The 18,956-nt window shown below is 45.0% G+C and overlaps 1 protein-coding gene across 1 annotated transcript in view; it reads left to right on the forward strand.

The window, feature by feature from the left end:
* Positions 1 to 18,956, forward strand: part of LOXHD1 (lipoxygenase homology PLAT domains 1) — a 320,016-nt gene that overhangs the window by 194,568 nt on the left and 106,492 nt on the right. Inside the window, exon 27 of the mRNA XM_060236607.1 lies at positions 12,372 to 12,488. Coding sequence (XP_060092590.1) covers positions 12,372 to 12,488 — 117 coding nt within the window. The remainder of the gene's footprint in view (positions 1 to 12,371; positions 12,489 to 18,956) is intronic.

Below are 18,956 nucleotides of genomic sequence, written 5' to 3' on the forward strand. Positions count from 1 at the left end.
CTAATATGCAAAGGAGTTCCTGCTGGGCTTTTTCTACAAAAAAAGCCCTGTGTGAAACAATGGTGATAGCAGGGGGCGTGGCTTCATATGCAAATTATTTCCTGCTGGGCTTTTTCTACAAAAAAAGCCCCGATGTTCGCATAACAAAGTCCGAGCCCAGGGGCACCTTTAAGAGCGACCAAGTTTTATTCAAGGTATGAGCTTTCCTATGCATGCACACCTCAATGCTGAACAACTAACTGAGTAACCAAAAGGTTGTAGGTAGGGGTTAAGGTAAAAGTCTCCAACAGGGCACTTTTTGTAGCAGGAACTCCTTTGCATATTAGGGCCACACCCCTGTGATGTAGCCAGTCTTCCTTTAGCTTACAGTAGGCCCTGTGAGAAGAGCCCTGTAAGGAATTCTAGCAGGACCTCCTTTGCATATTAGGCCACACCCCCTTGATGTAGCCAATCCTCCTGGAGCTTACAGCAGGCCCTGTGAGAAGAGCCCTGTAAGGAATTCTAGCAGGACCTCCTTTGCCTATTAGGCCACACACCCCTGATGTAGCCAATCTTCCTGGAGCTTCCAGTAGGCCCTGTACAAAGAGCCCTGTAAGGAATTCTAGCAGGACCTCCTTTGCATATGAGGCCACACACCCCTGATGTAGCCAATCCTCCTGGAGCTTACAGTAGGCCCTGTACGAAGAGCCCTGTAAGGAATTCTAGCAGGACCTCCTTTGCATATTAGGCCACACACCCCTGATGCAGCCAATCCTCTTGGAGCTTACAGCAGGCCCTGTGAGAAGAGCCCTGTAAGGAACTCTAGCAGGACCTCCTTTGCCTATTAGGCCACACCCCCCTGATGTAGCCAATCCTCCTGGAGCTTAGAGCAGGCTTTGTACGAAGAGCACTGTAAGGAATTCTAGCAGGACCTCCTTTGCCTATTAGGCCACACCCCTGTGATGTAGCCAATCTTCCTGGAGCTTACAGTAGGCCCTGTAAGAAGAGCCTTGTAAGCTCTTGGAGGATTGGCTACATCAGGGGATATGTGGCCTTATATCTGGGCTTTTTTTGTAGCAGGAACTCCTTTGCATATTAGGCCACACGCACAACTCGATATAGCCAATTCTCCTGGACTTCCTGTTTGGCTGGAAGACAGTCTGCAGCTCCCTAACAGAGGGGGATTTTATTGTCACTGTTCAGGGTATTAAAGACCCCTGATAAGGTCTATGCTCATTAACCCTAGGCAAGGGTTAACCCAAGACGACTTATCTTCCTTTAATGCTGTTGATATCGAACTGGAGCAGTCAGGGAGCTGACTCCTTCATTTCTTGATGTCCGGCACTGGAATTTGTCAACCATCGTCTACAGTGACTCTAAAGTGACTTCGGTCACTTAAGGCTGTCGGAATCCAAGCACTCTAGAAGGACTGATTTTAATTGCAAGAAAATAACAGCCGGGGGAGTTGAGAACATCTAAAAGGTAGACTCATCATTCTTATCTTCACTCTGAGAGACTTTGAATATAGTTTAAACACTGAGTGGATTAATAACAGACGAAGGCAAAGCATAATTGAATGGAAAAAAAAAAACTTTTATCTTGTTAAGCTGAGCTCTGTGGCTTTGGATGTGAACAACAGCAAAAAAAAAAAAAAACCTTCAAGATAAGAGTGAAAGTTGGCAATGGGAGGCTGGTGACGCAGAAGAAAGAAAAGAGAGTTGCCGTGTATACATGCCCATAAACTGTAGAACCTAGAATGAACTGAGCTGAGGGGGGGCATAGCAGGAAAAGAATTCAGCTTGTGAAAATTGAACGTCGTAAAAACAATTGCCTTCAAAGATATTTTGGAGAAAAGACATATTGTTGTGGATTTTTGCGGTTGCGGTTTCTTCATGCAGCTCAAAAAACTGCGAGACTAGACACGAGATCAGTCTAAGCTGTGACAGGAAGTGAAACTAAAAGGGGCTGGACAATAAATCAGAGCCTATAAGGACAACAAGAGCTGTGACATCCGACCTTTGAACTAGGAAGGAATTGAGTCCAAGACTCAGATCAAGAAAGACGAAGAGAGACCTCTCTAGGCTGGAACTGTACCGTAGAGAAATAACGATTGCCATTTTAAAAGGGAGAAAAACTGTCAAAATTGTTAAAATTCAATATCTTTGCTCAGGAAGAAGGGAGAAAAACGAAACTAGTCTCATCTGAAAGAACTGGCTCTAAGCTATTGGATTGGATGCTAAATTTTATGTGGGGATTTTTTTAAGGTTTGGTGATTTTTTATATGTCAGTAGAAAGAACAACACGTGCAAGAGCCCAATCATTTGACAAGATGCAGTCTCAATTTGACGCTCTGGAGGCAAAAATGTTAAAAGCTATGGACAAATTGCATTTGGCAATAAAAAAAGATATTAAAAAAGAAGTTGGAGACCTTAAGAAGGAGATAGAGAATTTTAAGGAAGAGACTCAAAATAAAGTGAAAGAGGTAGAGATGAAAGTGGATACACAGGCCTCTGCCTTGCTAAAAATTCAAGAAAAGGTCATAATACACGACTGTAAGTTGCTGGAGTCACAAGTGCGTCTAAGAGGGGTACCTGAAAAAGAAGATACAGACTTAAAAGGCTATATGGTGGATATCATCACTGAGTACATAGAAGAAGACCCTGACAGATTTAAGAGTATGTTGGAGGGTGCCTACAGAGTCAACTCAGTTTATGCGAAAAATAAAGGTCTGCCAAGAGACATCGTCATAAGATTAAGATCAAAAGAGGTGGCAGAGAAAATTTTGAGGAAAGGGTACCAAAAAGCCTGGACAATAGAAGGGAGCAGAGTTAAAATAATGAAAGAGCTACCAAGAGAAGTGATCAGCGATAGGAAAAAGTACAAGAAGCTAACCGATCAGTTGCGTGCAGAGGGCACAAGATATAGATGGATAATACCAGAGGGTCTTGGATTTGAACAAAATGGCAAAAGGATTACAATAAGAAGCGAACAAGAGATGCATAGCTTTTTTGAAGAAAATAAAGAACCAACATCATAATGGAGTACAAATTACTATCTTGGAATATAAATGGACTAAATTCACCACAGAAAAGAAGGAGAACATTTCATTGGATTAAAAAGCAAAAATGTAATATAATTTGTTTACAGGAAGTTCATATACAACGCAAGGACAGTAAATTTTTGTGGAATAGAAATTTGGGGTTGGAATTTTTTTCACTAGCAGAGCAAAAGAAAAGAGGGGTGGTTTTTTACATTAAAGAACAACTTGACCCAAAATTAATCTTTAAAGACAAAGAAGGAAGATATATTGCTGTTGAGGTGACGATAGAGGCGAAAAAAACGTTACTACTAGGACTCTATGCACCCAATGGAGCGAAAGACAAATTCTTTAAAGACATAAATAGACAAATGGACGAAGAGACTTATGACCAGGTATTGATGATGGGCGATTTTAATGGGACAATACAAAACAACCTTGACAGATCAAGTCCAAAGAAGAATGATAAAGAAGGGAAGCTGCCCAATTCTTTCTTTGAGTTGATTAAACAGGAAAATCTAGAAGACATTTGGAGAAAGTTCAACCCTGAGGTAAGAGACTATACATTTTTCTCAGCAAGGCATAATTCTTTTTCCAGAATTGACATGTTGTGGGGTTCCCAAAGCTTGGGCCTCATAACAAAAAAAATTGAGATTCTTCCAAAGGTTTGGGCGGACCATAATCCAATATGCTGGTCAACAAAATTGCAAAGAAAATCAAGAAGATGGAGAATTAATGAGGATTTACTACAAAATAAAGACACTGTATCATTCTTAGAAAAGGAGACTGCAGCATTCTTCCAAATAAATGAAACGGATGATATGGAATATCCAACAGTATGGGACACTTATAAAGCAGTAATGAGGGGTATATTAATCACATTGAATAATAAAGACAAAAGAGCAAGAGAAGAAAGGCTGTCAGCACTGCAAAATGAAATAGATAAAAAAGAAAAGGACTTAAAAAAAAGACCAGGGAAGAAAAAATTAATAAAAGAAATTACGATATTACAATCCCAAGTTAAACATTTGCTGAATAAAGAACTAGAATGGAATTTAAAAAATTTGAAACAGAAATCGTTTGAAAGTGCAAACAAACCTGGTAAATACCTGGCCTGGCAATTAAAAAAAAGGAAAGAAAATAAGACTATAAATAAAATCATGGCAAATGGGAAAACAGTAGTGGATCAAGAAGGAATTAAAAGAGAATTCTTTAAATACTATGCAAATTTATTCAAGGGGTGTGAATGTAAGTAAAGAAAAAGTGGAAGAGTATCTACGAAACATTCAGGTGGCACCTTTGACGGAACATATGAAAAAGATATTAAATGACCCAATAGAGAAAATTGAAATAGAAGCAGCAATAAAAGCAATGCAAGAGGGTAAAGCTCCAGGGCCAGATGGATTCACGTCAAAATTTTACAAATCTCTTAAGGATGAATTAACACCCAAACTGTTGAAGTTGTTAAACACGATAAGAGAAGAAGGAAAAATCCCAAAGACCTGGAGGGAAGCTGTAATCTCTCTGATTCCTAAGGAAGATAAAGATAGCACAAACGTAAAAAATTATAGACCAATCTCATTGTTGAATAATGACTATAAGATCTATACAAGAATTTTAGCAGAGCGACTGAAACAATACCTGACCAACTTTATAAACAAAGACCAAGCGGGATTTCTTCCTAAAAGACAAATAAGGGACAATGTAAGAGCTGTTATTAATGTTGTGGAATACTATGAAAAGCACCCGGAAAAAGAAGTGGCCTTATTTTTTGTTGACGCAGAGAAAGCCTTCGACAACTTAAATTGGGACTTTATGTTTGCGGTAATGGAAAAAATTAATTTAGGGGAACAATTTATAAAAATGACAAGAGCAATATATACAGATCAGCATGCAAAATTGTGTATAAATGCAGACCTTACCAAAGAATTGAAAGTGAGTAAAGGAACAAGGCAAGGATGCCCGCTATCACCATTGTTGTTTATAATGACTCTTGAAATTTTGTTACAACAAATTCAAAAAGATGAAAAAATAGAAGGTCTAAAAATTAGAAGATTCTCTTATAAATATAAAGCTTTTGCAGATGATATAGTGTTCATAATGGAGAATCCGGTTCAAGTGTCACCACTGCTGTTAGCTAAGATAAAAGAGTACGGAGAACTAGCAGGATTATACATAAATAAGGAGAAATCGAAATTCCTCTGTAAAAACATGCAACCAAATAAAACAAAAGAACTACAAAAGGTGACAGGTTGTGAAGTCACAACCAAAGTTAGGTACCTTGGAATAGAGATAACAATGAAGAACATTGATTTATACAAAAACAATTATGAAAAACTGTGGTGTAAGATGGACAAAGATTTGATGAAATGGAATAAACTCAACTTGTCCTTACTGGGCAGGATAGCTGCAATCAAAATGAATATTTTGCCAAGGATAATGTATTTGTTTCAAACCATCCCGATTGTAAAAGAAGCAAAACAATTCAACAAATGGCAAAGGAAAATCTCTGATTTCATTTGGGCCGGAAAGAAACCAAGGATTAAGATGAAGATCTTAACGGATGCCAAAGAGAGAGGAGGTTTTCAACTTCCCGATCTAAGACTATATCACGATGCAGTTTGTTTGACATGGATAAAAGATTGGATAATGCTGTTAGACAAAAAACCTCTGTGGTTAGAAGCTCACGGAAATAGATTCGGCTGGCATGCATACATGTACTATGGGAAGAATAAAATGGATGGTTTTTTCTCTCACCACTATGTCAGAAATACATTACTAAATACTTGGATAAAATACAAGAAATACGGGGACGAGAGAAAACCATTATGGATAGTGCCAGCAGAAGTAATAAAAATAACAGCCGATTCTGAAGAAAAAAGAGAAATGTCATATAACCAACTGCTTAAGATTCAAGGAGACAAAATTGAATTAAAAACCTCAGAAGAGCTAAATAACAATTATGACTGGTTTCAAATGCAACAAATTAAAAGTTTGATGGAAAATGACATAAAATCAGAGGGGATTAGACGAGAACAAACAGAACTGGAAAGAGTCCTGTTAGGTGACAATGAAAAATTGATATCAAAAGTATATAAGTTATTATTGAAATGGTCTACAGAAGAAGAAGTAGTAAAGTCTCAAATGGTCAAATGGGCAATTAATGTGAATAGAGAAATACAAATGGAAACATGGGAGCACCTCTGGAAGAACTCAATGAAGATATCAACTTGTCAAAGCATTAAGGAGAACTGTTTTAAAATGATGTATAGGTGGTATATGACTCCGAAAAAATTGGCTAAGATAAGTAAGAAAATGTCGGATAGATGTTGGAAATGTAAAAAACATAAAGGTTCTTTCTTCCATATGTGGTGGACATGTGAAAGAGCGAAAGAATTCTGGAAGATGATACAACAAGAAATCACCAAAATTTTGGGCTATGATTTTAAGAAAATTGCAGAGACGTTTTTACTTGGATTACAATTAGAAAAATACCCAAAAGAAGACAGGACTTTAATTTGGTACCTGTTATCAGCTGCTAGGACTTTGTACGCGCAGCTTTGGAAGCAAGAAAAAATACCAGAGAAATGGGAATGGACCATGAAAGTTTTATCGTGGTGTGAAATGGACAAATTAACCAGAACACTAAGAGACTATGATTTAGAGATATTCAAAAGGGAGTGGAGAAAATTTAAAGGATATATGGAGAAAACTTGGAAAGTAAAGAAATATTGGACATTTTTTTAGTTGTAAGAATATATATATGGAACTTTGAGCAGTCAGAAGTGCCTTTAGTATGGATTTGAACTTATAACCTCGGGGAAGTCAACATTGGAGGGAGGGGGGATGGAAATGTCATATGGGTTAATGTGAAAAAAGAAAAAATTAAGGAATAGATAAGCTTTGTAACCATATGCTACCAATAAATTGTTTAAAACCGATATAGCCAATTCTCCTGGAGCTTACAGTAGGCCCTGTACTAGGAGCCCTGTAAGCTCTTGGAGGATTGGCTACATCAGGGGGTGTGCGGCCTAATATGCAAAGGAGTTCTTGCTACAAAAAAAAAAAAGGCCCTGTGTACAATTTAGTAAAATCTCATCCCTGTCCCGAAGAGGTTACCATCTCATCATTGAAAGCAGAAACAACACAAAGTGGAAGGTGGAGGGAGGTGGAAACAAGAATAAGGAAAGGAAAGGAAAGGTTCCCTGTGCAAGCACCAGTCGTTTCCGACTCTGGGGTGACGCTGCTTTCACAACGTTTTCACGGCAGACCTTTTTATGGGGTGGTTTGCCATTGCCTTCCCCGGTCATTACCCTTTCTACCCAGCAAGCTGGGTGCTCATTTTACTGATCTCGGAAGGATGGAAGGCTGAGTCAACCTCGAACCAGCTACCTGAACCAGCTTCCGCTGGAATTGAACTCAGGTTGTGAGCAGAGGGCTCCAGTTGCAGTACTGCAGCTTTACCACTCTGCGCCACGGAAGAACAGTGGAAGAATTGGAATTTGTTCCATTACAGGGACTTAGTTTGACTGGGGGAGAGAGGTCTAAAGGCAGGAAATGAAGGAGAAAAGGAGAGAGAAATGCCCTTTTTCTGTCACTGGTGAGAATCTATAATCTGGAACTTAATAGACTTTGAAAACAATTCCGGGAGACCAAATCGCCCAGAGCTGTGATTTGCCGTTTCCTTCCTTTTAGCAGTTTTACCGCCCAGCCTGCTTTGTATTCTGCAGACAGCATCTGAAAAGCATTTTTAAAACCGTTATCATCTCGGCTTCTAGGAGGTGGTTTGCTGGTGACGTACGAGGCGATGTAATAAATATAATGTTGGGGCTGGGTTGGCTTTGAGGGTATTCCCCGCCCCCACGTAGGTTTATGTTATTGCCTGTCTTGAAAGTCACATGACATTTCGTTTCTATGTATAGAACCAAAGTAGGCTTTTGCTTGTCAGTGGTCAGACGGGAGAGGAAATCATTTATTTCCTGTGTGGTTAAAGTGTTTTCAGTTAAACCGAGGAGATTTTAAATGTTTCCTTCTCCCCAGTGATTGACTAAGGCTGCGATCCTCAGAACAACTTTCCTGGCAGAAGAAGAAGAAGACTGCAGGTTTATACCACACCCTTCTCTCTGAATCAGAGACTCAGAGCGGCTTACAATCTCCTTTATCTTCTCCCCCCCCATGAGGCGGGTGGGGCTGAGAGGGCTCTCACAGCAGCTGCCCTTTCAAGGACAACCTCTGCAAGAGCTATGGCTAACCCAAGGCCATTCTCTCTGAATCAGAGACTCAGAGCGGCTTACAATCTCCTTTATCTTCTCCCCCCACAACAGACACCCTGTGAGGTGGGTGAGGCTGGAGAGGGCTCTCACAGCAGCTGCCCTTTCAAGGACAACCTCTGCCAGAGCTATGGCTAACCCAAGGCCATTCCAGCAGCTGCAAGTGGGGGCCTTGGTTTAGCTATAGCTATCGCAAGAGTTGTCCTTGAAAGGGCAGCTGCTGTGAGATCCCTTTCAGCCCTACCCACACCTCACAGGATGTCTGTTGTGTGGGGAGGAGATATAGGAGTAAGGTCACTGAATAAGACAGGGCTTTCTTCAGAGTAGACATGCATGGGATTGCGCTGTAAGAGCATCATCTGAACTGGTCAACAGTGGAAGACCTGAAAATATTTTTGAACTGGATATCAGGTGGATCTTCCCTCATTGCAAATATTTGACCTATGCTAGAGGTGGAAAATTCAACAGCAAAACAGCTTAAATTGCTGCCTGAATCACAATGGCCCCTATCACCCAAAGACAACAGGAGAAAAGGACTCCTGTTCCATTATAGGGACTTAGTTTGACTTGGTAATATTCTCAAAACAAGAACTCCTACTTGAAATCAAGAAGAAGAAGAAGAAATAATTGTATTTATACCCCACCCTTCACTCTGAATCTCAGCAGCTCACAATCTCCTTTCCCTTCCTCCCCCACAACAGACACCCTGTGAGGTAGGTGGGGCTGAGAGAGCTCTCCCAGAAGCTGCCCTTTCAAGGACAACTCCTAGGAGAGCTATGGTTGACCTGAGGCCATTCCAGCAGATGCAAGTGGAGGAATGGGGAATCAAACCCAGTTCTTCCAGATAAGAGTCTGCACACTTAACCACTACACCAAACTGGCTCTCAAACTGAAACTTTTCCAGGTATAGAAGGTATAGAAGTCAGGTTAATGAGATGAACGAGACTCTGTGAAGTGCTATTTTTTCCTCTTGAATGCCATTACACTTATGTCAAGTTTTCAATCACTCATGCCCATCTTGTTGGCACAGCTTCTTTTTCTTCTTTTAGGTTTCAAGTAGGAGTTCTTTTTTTGAGAATATTACCAACTGCCCAGTGTCTCTGCTGGCAAGATAAACATAAGAACACTCTGTGTCACATAAGAACATAAGAGAAGCCATGTTGGATCAGGCCATTGGCCCATCCAGCCCAACACTCTGTGTCACATAAGAACATAAGAGAAGCCATGTTGGATCAGGCCATTGGCCCATCCAGTCCAACACTCTGTGTCACATAAGAACATAAGAGAAGCCATGTTGGATCAGGCCATTGGCCCATCCAGTCCAACACTCTGTGTCACATAAGAACATGAGAGAAGCCATGTTGGATCAGGCCAATGGCCCATCCAGTCCAACACTCTGTGTCACATAAGAACATAAGAGAAGCCATGTTGGATCAGGCCATTGGGCCATCCAGTCCAACACTCTGTGTCACATAAGAACATAAGAGAAGCCATGTTGCATCAGGCCAATGGCCCATCCAGTCCAACACTCTGTGTCACATAAGAACATAAGAGTAGCCATGTTGGATCAGGCCAATGGCCCATCCAGTCCAACACTCTGTGTCACATAAGAACATAAGAGAAGCCATGTTGGATCAGGCCAATGGCCCATCCAGTCCAACACTCTGTGTCACATAAGAACATAAGAGAAGCCATGTTGGATCAGGCCATTGGCCCATCCAGTCCAACACTCTGTGTCACATAAGAACATAAGAGAAGCCATGTTGGATCAGGCCAATGGCCCATCCAGTCCAACACTCTGTGTCACATAAGAACATAAGAGAAGCCATGTTGGATCAGGCTATTGGCCCATCCAGTCCAACACTCTGTGTCACATAAGAACATAAGAGAAGCCATGTTGGATCAGGCCAATGGCCCATCCAGTCCAACACTCTGTGTCACATAAGAACATAAGAGAAGCCATGTTGGATCAGGCCAATGGCCCATCCAGTCCAACACTCTGTGTCACATAAGAACATAAGAGAAGCCATGTTGGATCAGGCGAATGGCCCATCCAGTCCAACACTCTGTGTTACATAAGAAAATAAGAGAAGCCCTGTTGGATTAGGCCATTGGCCCATCCAGTCCAACACTCTGTGTCACATAAGAACATAAGAGAAGCCATGTTGGATCAGGCCAATGGCCCATCCAGTCCAACACTCTGTGTCACACAGTGGCCAATATATGTGGCCTTTCTAATCTGACTACCCAGCAATTTCAGAGTGCCCCCAAGTTCATCTATAGATATGTCAAGTGAAGGGAGGGACGGTGGTTCAGTGGTAGAGCATCTGCTTGGGGAGCAGAAGGTCCCCGGTTCAATCCCCGGCATCTCCAACTAAAAAGGGACCAGGCAAGTAGGCATAAAAAACCTCAGCTTGAGACCCTGAAGAGCCACTGCCAATCTGAGTAGACAAGACTGACTTTGATGGACTGAGGGTTGATTCAGTAGAAGGCAGCTTCGTATGTTCACATCGGCTACAGTTGATAACCAGACATTGGCTTCATCTACCAAAGATTTACATGGACAGAAATGATTTCTATCTGCAGAGAGGAACTTCCTTGCAAAATGATGAGGACCCCTGAGCTCTTGTCTCAGGATGGAGTCCTTTCTCCTGTTTTCTCTGGGTGATGGGGAGCATGGGGGTCAGTGGCTCTGACCAAGTCCTTGGCTAACTCAAGCATGCTATGCAGAACCTTCGCAGACACAGATGCAGCGGGTGCTGTGCAAACTGCACTGGCTGCCTCATGAGTACCAGATCCAGTTCAAGGTGCTGGTCCTTCTTTAAGGCCCTTTATGGCCAGGGGCCTGCATAGCTTCGGAACCACCTCTCTCCGTGTGAAACCGCCCCCCCCCCTCCAGGCTCTGAGGTCTGCTGCTCAACATCTTCTCATAGTCCCTGGTCCTAAGGATGCCCGGCTGGCTTCAACGAGGGTCAGGGCCTTTTCGGTCTGGGCCCCTACCTGGTGGAATGGGCTCCTGCTGGAGACCCAGGCCCTGCGGGACTTCTCAAGGTTTCTCAGGGCCTGTCAAACGGAGCTCTTCCACAAGGCGTTAAATTGAACCAGTGGGCGTCCTTTGAAAGTCATCACTTCCCCCAGCATTTCACCGTTATGGTGTTATATTATGCTGTTAGCCGTCAGCTGCATACTGTTTATCGCCTACGTCTGTAATATTGCTTCTGTGCTGCTCCTGTTTGGTGAAGTGGTTGAGTGTGCAGGCTCTTATCTGGGAGAATCGGGTTTGATTCCCCACTCCTCCACTTACAGCTGCTGGAATGGCCTTGGGTCAGCCATAGCTCTGGCAGAGGTTGTCCTTGAAAGGGCAGCTGCTGTGAGAGCCCTCTCAGCCCCACCCACCTCACCGGGTGTCTGTTGGGGGAGAAGACATAGGAGATTGTAAGCCGCTCTGAGTCTCTGATTCAGGGAGAAGGGCGGGGTATAAATCTGCAGTCTTCTTCTTCTCACAGGATGTCTGTTGTGGGGGGAGAAGATATGGGAGATTGTAAGCCGCTCTGCGTCTCTGATTCAGGGAGAAGGGCGGGGTATAAATCTGCAGTCTTCTTCTCACAGGGTGTCTGTTGTGGGGGGAGAAGATATGGGAGATTGTAAGCCGCTCTGCGTCTCTGATTCAGGGAGAAGGGCGGGGTATAAATCTGCAGTCTTCTTCTCACAGGGTGTCTGTTGTGGGGGGAGAAGATATGGGAGATTGTAAGCCGCTCTGAGTCTCTGATTCAGAGAGAAGGGTAAGGTGGTCTTCTTCTTCTTCTTGTAATGTCTGTTTTATGATATTATTTTAAGTCTGTTGTTTTATTGTTGTAAGCCACCCTGAGCTCGTTTGCGGGATAGGGCGGGGTGTAAAACTAAAAATTAAATTAAACCTGTGTCTAACATGCTTCTGAAGTGGCTGGACTTGGGGCTCCTTGATAATCTCCGCCTGAGTTTGGTCCTTTGAAAAAAAAGGAAGATATGGAGGAAAGGGACAAAGGACAGGTTTGAAGACAACAAGAACATAAAGCCAGGCTCGTTCTGCTGCATTTTCTTTTCAGCTGGAGGACATTGGAGACATCACCGAAAAGATTCGCATCGGGCACGATGGTTCGGGGATCAATTCAGGGTGGCATCTGTATAAAGTGGAGGTGCGCAGACTTCTGCCCAATGGAAAGGTGGGTGCAGACTTTTGTTCCCTGCATTCATTCGGCCAGAAACAGGTTTGGGTTGAGAACCAGATGAGAACCAGAGGCCAGTGCGGAACTGTAGTTAAAAGAATGGACTGAAAAGCATGAAGTTTCCAGCGCACATCTTAAGTCTGCCAAGAGCTCACAGGGAGGTCTTAGGCCAGCCATTTCCCATCAGCTGCTCCCTTCCCCTCTAAAAGTTACGATCAAGGCTATTGGCAATTGGATATTATAAGAAAGTGCTGAGCATGTTTAGCCTGGAGAGGAGGCGGCTGAGAGGTGATATGATCTCCATCTTCAAGTACTTGAAGGGCTGTCCTATAGAGGATGGGGTGGAATTATTTTCTGGGCCCCAGAAGGTAGGGCCAGGACCAATGGTTTGAAATTAAATCAAAAGAGTTTTCGGCTCAATATTAGGAAGAACTTCCTGACCGTTAGAGCGGCTCCTCATTGGAACAGGCTTCATCGGGAATTGGTGGGCTCTCCTTCCTTGGAGGTTTTTCAACAGAGGCTAGATGGCCATCTGACAGCAATGAGGATCCTGTGAATTTAGGGGGAGGTATTTGTGAATTTCCTGCATTGTGCTGGGGATTGTACTAGATGACCTTGGAGGTCCCTTCCAACTCTGTGATTCTAAGCAGACAAGGATTACTGTCAAGGGGCTACTGAGTATGCTGATTTAGATATGTATGCTGTATAGAGGGGTGCCAAGTGGAGGGCCTCAAGGATTTGTCCTAGGACCTGTTTTGTTCAACATCTTCATAAATTATTTGGGTGAAGGAATATAGGGAATGCTTTTTAAATTTGCAGATGATACTAAATTGGGAGAGGTAGCAAATACAGTAGAACAGGGGTGGCTAACGGTAGCTCTCCAGATGTTTTTTGCCTACAACTGCCATCAGCCCCAGCCAGCGTGGCCAATGGCTGGGGCTGGTGGGAGTTGTAGGCAAAAAACATCTGGAGAGCTACCATTGGCCACCCCTGCAGTAGAAGACAGAGACAGGATACAGGATGATCTCGACAGGCTGGAAAATTGGATTAAAACAAATAAAATAAATTTTAGTGGAGATACATGTAAAGTTCTCCATTTGGGTAGGAAAAATCCAATGCATAATTATAGGATGGAGGAGACTTGCCTTGAGAGTAGTATATTTGAAAAGGATCTAGGGATCTCAGTGGACCTTACACTGAACATGAGTCAGCAGTGTGATGAAGTAAGCTAAAAAGGCAAATGTGATTATGGGGTATATAACTGAAGTACATGAGAAGTGATGGTATCACTTTGCTCTGCTCTGGTTAGACCTCACCTAGAGTACTGTGTTCAGTTTTGGGCCCCACAATTTAAGAAGGATATAGACAAGCTGCAACAGGTTCAGAGGAGGGTGACAAAGTGGGTGAGGGGTCTGGAGACCAAGTCCTATGTTGAACATGATTCAACAGTGTGATGCGGTGGCTAAAAAGGCAAATGCAATTTTGGGCTGTATCAACAGAAGTATAGTGTACAGATCATGTGATATGATGGTATCGCATTACTCTGCTCTGGTAAGACCTCACTTGGAGTATTGTGTTCAGTTTTGGGGACCACATTCTAAGAAGGATATCGACAAGCTAGAACGAATCCAAAGGAGGGCGACGAAGATGGTGAGGGGTCTGGAGACCAAGTCCTATGAGGAAAGGTTGAAGGAGCTGGGGATGTTTAGCCTGGAAAGGAGGCGGCTGAGAGGTGATATGATCACCATCCTCAAGTACTTGAAGGGCTGTCATATAGAGGATGGTGTGGAATTGTTTTCTGTGGCCCCGGAAGGTAGGACCAGAACCAATGGGTTAAAATTAAATCAAAAGAGTTTCCGGCTCAACATTAGGAAGAACTTCCTGACTGTTAAAGCGATTCCTCAGTGGAACAGGCTTCCTCAGGAGGTGGGGGGGGGGGCTCTCCTTCCTTGGAGGTTTTTAAACAGAGGCTAGATGGCCCTCTGACAGCAATGCTGATTCTGTGAATTAGGCAGATCATATGAAGAAGGGCAGGAAGTGTTACATCAGTGCTTAGTTCTTGTGGCTCTTTCTGACACTCCCAGGGAAATGCTGATTGACACTTCCGGGTCAGTCAGCAATTTTTCTCCAGGCCAGTTTTGCCAGGGATCCTGGCGAGTTTTGCCATCTTCTGTGCATGGAGCAGTGGTCCCTGAGGATGTGTGTGTCAGGGACGTATCCTACATTGTGCAGGAGGTTGGACTAGTTGACCCTGGAGGTCCCTTCCAGTTCTATGATTCTATCACTTTGGTCCACACAGTGACCAGAGTTCAGTAATCAAGATATGCTTCTTGAAGAGAGCGCTGGAATCACAAGACACAGATGAGTTTTGGAGTTGGAAAAAGTGTCTTGGTAGGTGTGAAGTCCAGCTGTTCTGGGAGTCAGAAAGGCACCCTGGTGATAGAATGGCACATGTGGCATCAGGGGGACTCGGGGCAACAGCAGCAGCTCCATTCCTTTCTGTCCTACACTCTGCAGGCAGACCCAGCCGTGTTGCCTGAAAAGCAGTGCCCTCCGGTTGAAGTATCAAGGCTTGGAAGCATCAGCGGGAGCTGGAACAGGAAGAAAGGAGCTGGAACGCAGGCTTAGTGAGCCAGTTGATCCAGAAAGGTAGTCAGCTTAAGAAGCCTGAGAAGTAAACTGGCCCCAGCTGTACTGCTGGCAAGCGCTGGAGCTGCAGGCTCTACGCTGTGCTCTGGCCAGGATGCTGCAAGGAAGTACTTAAGAACATAAGAACATAAGAGAAGCCATGTTGGATCAGGCCAATGGCCCATCCAGTCCAACACTCTGGTGTCACATAAGAACATAAGAGAAGCCATGTTGGATCAGGCCAATGGCCCCTCCAGTCCAACGCTCTGTGTCACATAAGAACAAGAGAAGCCATGTTGGATCAGGCCAATGGCCCATCCAGTCCAACGCTCTGTGTCACATAAGAACATAAGAGAAGCCCTGTTGGATCAGGCCAGTGGCCCATCCAGTCCAACACTCTGTGTCACATAAGAACATAAGAGAAGCCATGTTGGATCAGGCCAATGTCCCCTCCAGTCCAACACTCTGTGTCACATAAGAACATAAGAGAAGCCCTGTTGGATCAGGCCAATGGCCCGTCCAGTCCAACACTCTGTGTCACATAAGAACATAAGAGAAGCCCTGCTGGATCAGGCCAATGGCCCATCCAGTCCAACACTCTGTGTCACATAAGAACATAAGAGAAGCCATGTTGGATCAGGCCAGTGGCCCATCCAGTCCAACACTCTGTGTCACATAAGAACATAAGAGAAGCCATGTTGGATCAGGCCAATGGCCCATTCAGTCCAACACTCTGTGTCACATAAGAACATAAGAGAAGCCATGTTGGATCAGGCCAGTGGCCCATCCAGTCCAACGCTGTGTGTCACATAAGAACATAAGAGAAGCCCTGTTGGATCAGGCCAATGGCCCATCCAGTCCAACACTCTGTGTCACATAAGAGAAGCCCTGTTGGATCAGGCCAATGGCCCATCCAGTCCAACACTCTGTGTCACATAAGAACATAAGAGAAGCCCTGTTGGATCAGGCCAATGGCCCATCCAGTCCAACACTCTGTGTCACATAAGAACATAAGAGAAGCCATGTTGGATCAGGCCAATGGCCCATCCAGTCCAACACTCTGTGTCACATAAGAACATAAGAGAAGCCATGTTGGATCAGGCCAATGGCCCATCCAGTCCAACACTCTGTGTCACATAAGAACATAAGAGAAGCCATGTTGGATCAGGCCAATGGCCCATCCAGTCCAACACTCTGTGTCACATAAGAACATAAGAGAAGCCATGTTGGATCAGGCCAATGGCCCATCCAGTCCAACACTCTGTGTCACATAAGAACATAAGAGAAGCCCTGTTGGGTCAGGCCAATGGCCCATCCAGTCCAACACTCTTGTGTCACACAGTGGCCAATATATATATGTAGTCTATATCCCCGGAGGAGTTATGTGCACTTTGACGTCTTTGTGTCAGCCCGGGCTTCTTGCCACTGTTCCTGCAGAGCTGAATTGTATTCTGAGGGGTTACGGGCCGAGATTCATGGCTCAACCAGCAGAGGTCTGGTAACTATTTCAGGAACTGGTGGAAAGGCTTCCCTTGCAGGCTTAGGCAGGATGGCCTCAGATGCTGCTGAACCACAGTCAATAGGTGCCTCAGCATTGCTGTGCCCTCCCTGGTCCTCCTCAGCCATCAGCCATGGTTTCTCTTCTGGAGTCTACAAGTGTGTCACTGGAATGGTCCGAGGGGATCATGGCATTTCCCTTCCTCTGAAACGAACAAGATCTCATTGGGGTGCTTTTTTGTGTGGTTCCTGCGCATCCGTCCTGCTCCTGAACCAGGGCTCGCTTTGTAGCAGGAGCTCCTTTGCATATTAGGCCACACCCCCTGGTGCTGCCAATCCTCCAAGAGCTTACAGCAGGCCCTGTGAGAAGAGCCCTGTAAGGAATTCTAGCAGGAGCTCCTTTGCATATTAGGCCACACCCCCTCATGCTGCCAATCCTCCAAGAGCTTACAGGGCTCTCAGTTCAGGGCCTACTGTAAGCTCCAGGAGGATTGGCTACATCAGGGGTGAATGGCCTAGTGTGCAAAATAGCTCCTGTGACAAAGTGAGCCCTGTCCTGAACCCAGAAAAACATCAGCTCTGGGGACATAGAAGGCCCATCTCTGCAGGTAGGCCATCACAGGCTGTCTCTAGGCTGCTTTGATCTCCTTGGCAGCATCTTCCAAACTGTTTATTCTGCCCGTCTCCCACCTCTGCCAACTCCTGGGCTTCTCTTGCCTGGTCATAGTGAGGCTAATGGAGTGGAAGGATCTTCTAAGGAGCTGAGGGGGCCAAGGAGCAGTGGCACAATAGCTGAAGGCTAGGTTGTGAAGTGGGAAGCAGCAAGGAAAGGAGGAAAAGCTGAATGGAGAACATAAGATTATAAAAGAAGTCATGTTGGATCAGGCCAGTGGCCCACCCAGTCCAACATTCTGTGTCATACAGTGGCCAAAACCCCCAGGTGCCATTAGGAGGTCCATCAGTGGGGCCAGGACATTAGAAGCCCCCACACACTGTTGCCCCCCCAAGCACCAAGAATACAGAGCGTCACTGCCTCAGAAATAAGAACATAAGAGAAGCCATGTTGGATCAGGCCAATGGCCCATCCAGTCCAACACTCTGTGGCACACAGGGGCCAAAAAACCCAAGTGCCAGCAGGAGGTCCATCAGTGGAGCCACTAGCCATCCCACTGTGCCCCTCCCAAGCACCAAGAATACAGCGCATCACTGCTCCAGACAGAGAGTTCCAACAATACGCTGTGGCTAATAGCCACTGATGGACCTCTGCTCCAGATAGTTCTCCAGTCCCTTCTTGAAGCCATCTATGCTTGCAGCTGCCACCACCTCCTGTGGCAGTGAATTCCATGTGTTAATCATCCTTTGGGGTGCAGGCTGAGGCACAAAGAGGCAGGGGGAGCAGGAGGCTGAAGAATCTGTGTTGCTGGGGGAGGGCAGATGCTTCATGCCAAGTGGGGACAAGCAGGGCTGGGAAAAACGGGTGGGCTGGACAGCGCTATCGCAGAGGTGCTGCGAGAGCCAGATTTCATTCAATCTGCTGCTTCTGGCATACATCGATTAGAGTCAGCACCATGGAGAGCTCCCTTGGCCGGAGGGCTTTCCCTTTCCCTACCTACTTGGGCTTTTATAAGTGTAAACCAGCTCTTTGCAATGCAGAGGAGGGGCAGAAATTGTGCGCCTTGAGGAGCTCAGAGAGCCACCCGGCATTCTCGCTGAGCTTTTGGATTCGGGCGAAAGGAAGGAGAAGAGGAGAGACACCGAGTCCTGAAGGATATCACGGCCTGCCACGGGACACCAATTGGCGGCCAAAGCTTTGGAAAGCTGTGCTACCTGATTAGACTGCTAAGGAGCATCTCAGTGTCTTTGTTCCTGGAGGGTGGGTTGTGAAGAGAAAGGAGGTCAGATTAAATTGGCAGCGTTTGTGCAGGCCAAGCTGAATTCGCCGCAGAGAGCCGAAGGCACGCTGATGCTCGCCAATTGCATCTCATAATTATATTTCATCAGCTGTGGAAGGGAAGGGCCGGCAAACCAGAGCATTTTGGGTTCCCTTGCGATGCAGAGGAGATCGGGAGCGACTTTGGATAGCAGGGCAGGGATTCTGATAGGGTTGCCAATCCCCAGGTGGGGGCAGGGGACCCCCCCCCGGTTTGGAGAAGAAGAAGAAGATATTGGATTTATATCCCGCCCTCCACTCCGAAGAGTCTCAGAGCGGCTCACAATCTCCTTTCCCTTCTTCCCCCACAACAGACACCCTGTGAGGTGGGTAGGGCTGGAGAGGGCTCTCACAGCAGCTGCCCTTTCAAGGATAACCTCTGCCAGAGCTATGGCGGACCCAAGGCCATT

This window comes from Heteronotia binoei, chromosome 4 (assembly GCF_032191835.1).
Source record: "Heteronotia binoei isolate CCM8104 ecotype False Entrance Well chromosome 4, APGP_CSIRO_Hbin_v1, whole genome shotgun sequence".
In the NCBI taxonomy this organism is placed as follows: domain Eukaryota; kingdom Metazoa; phylum Chordata; class Lepidosauria; order Squamata; family Gekkonidae; genus Heteronotia; species Heteronotia binoei.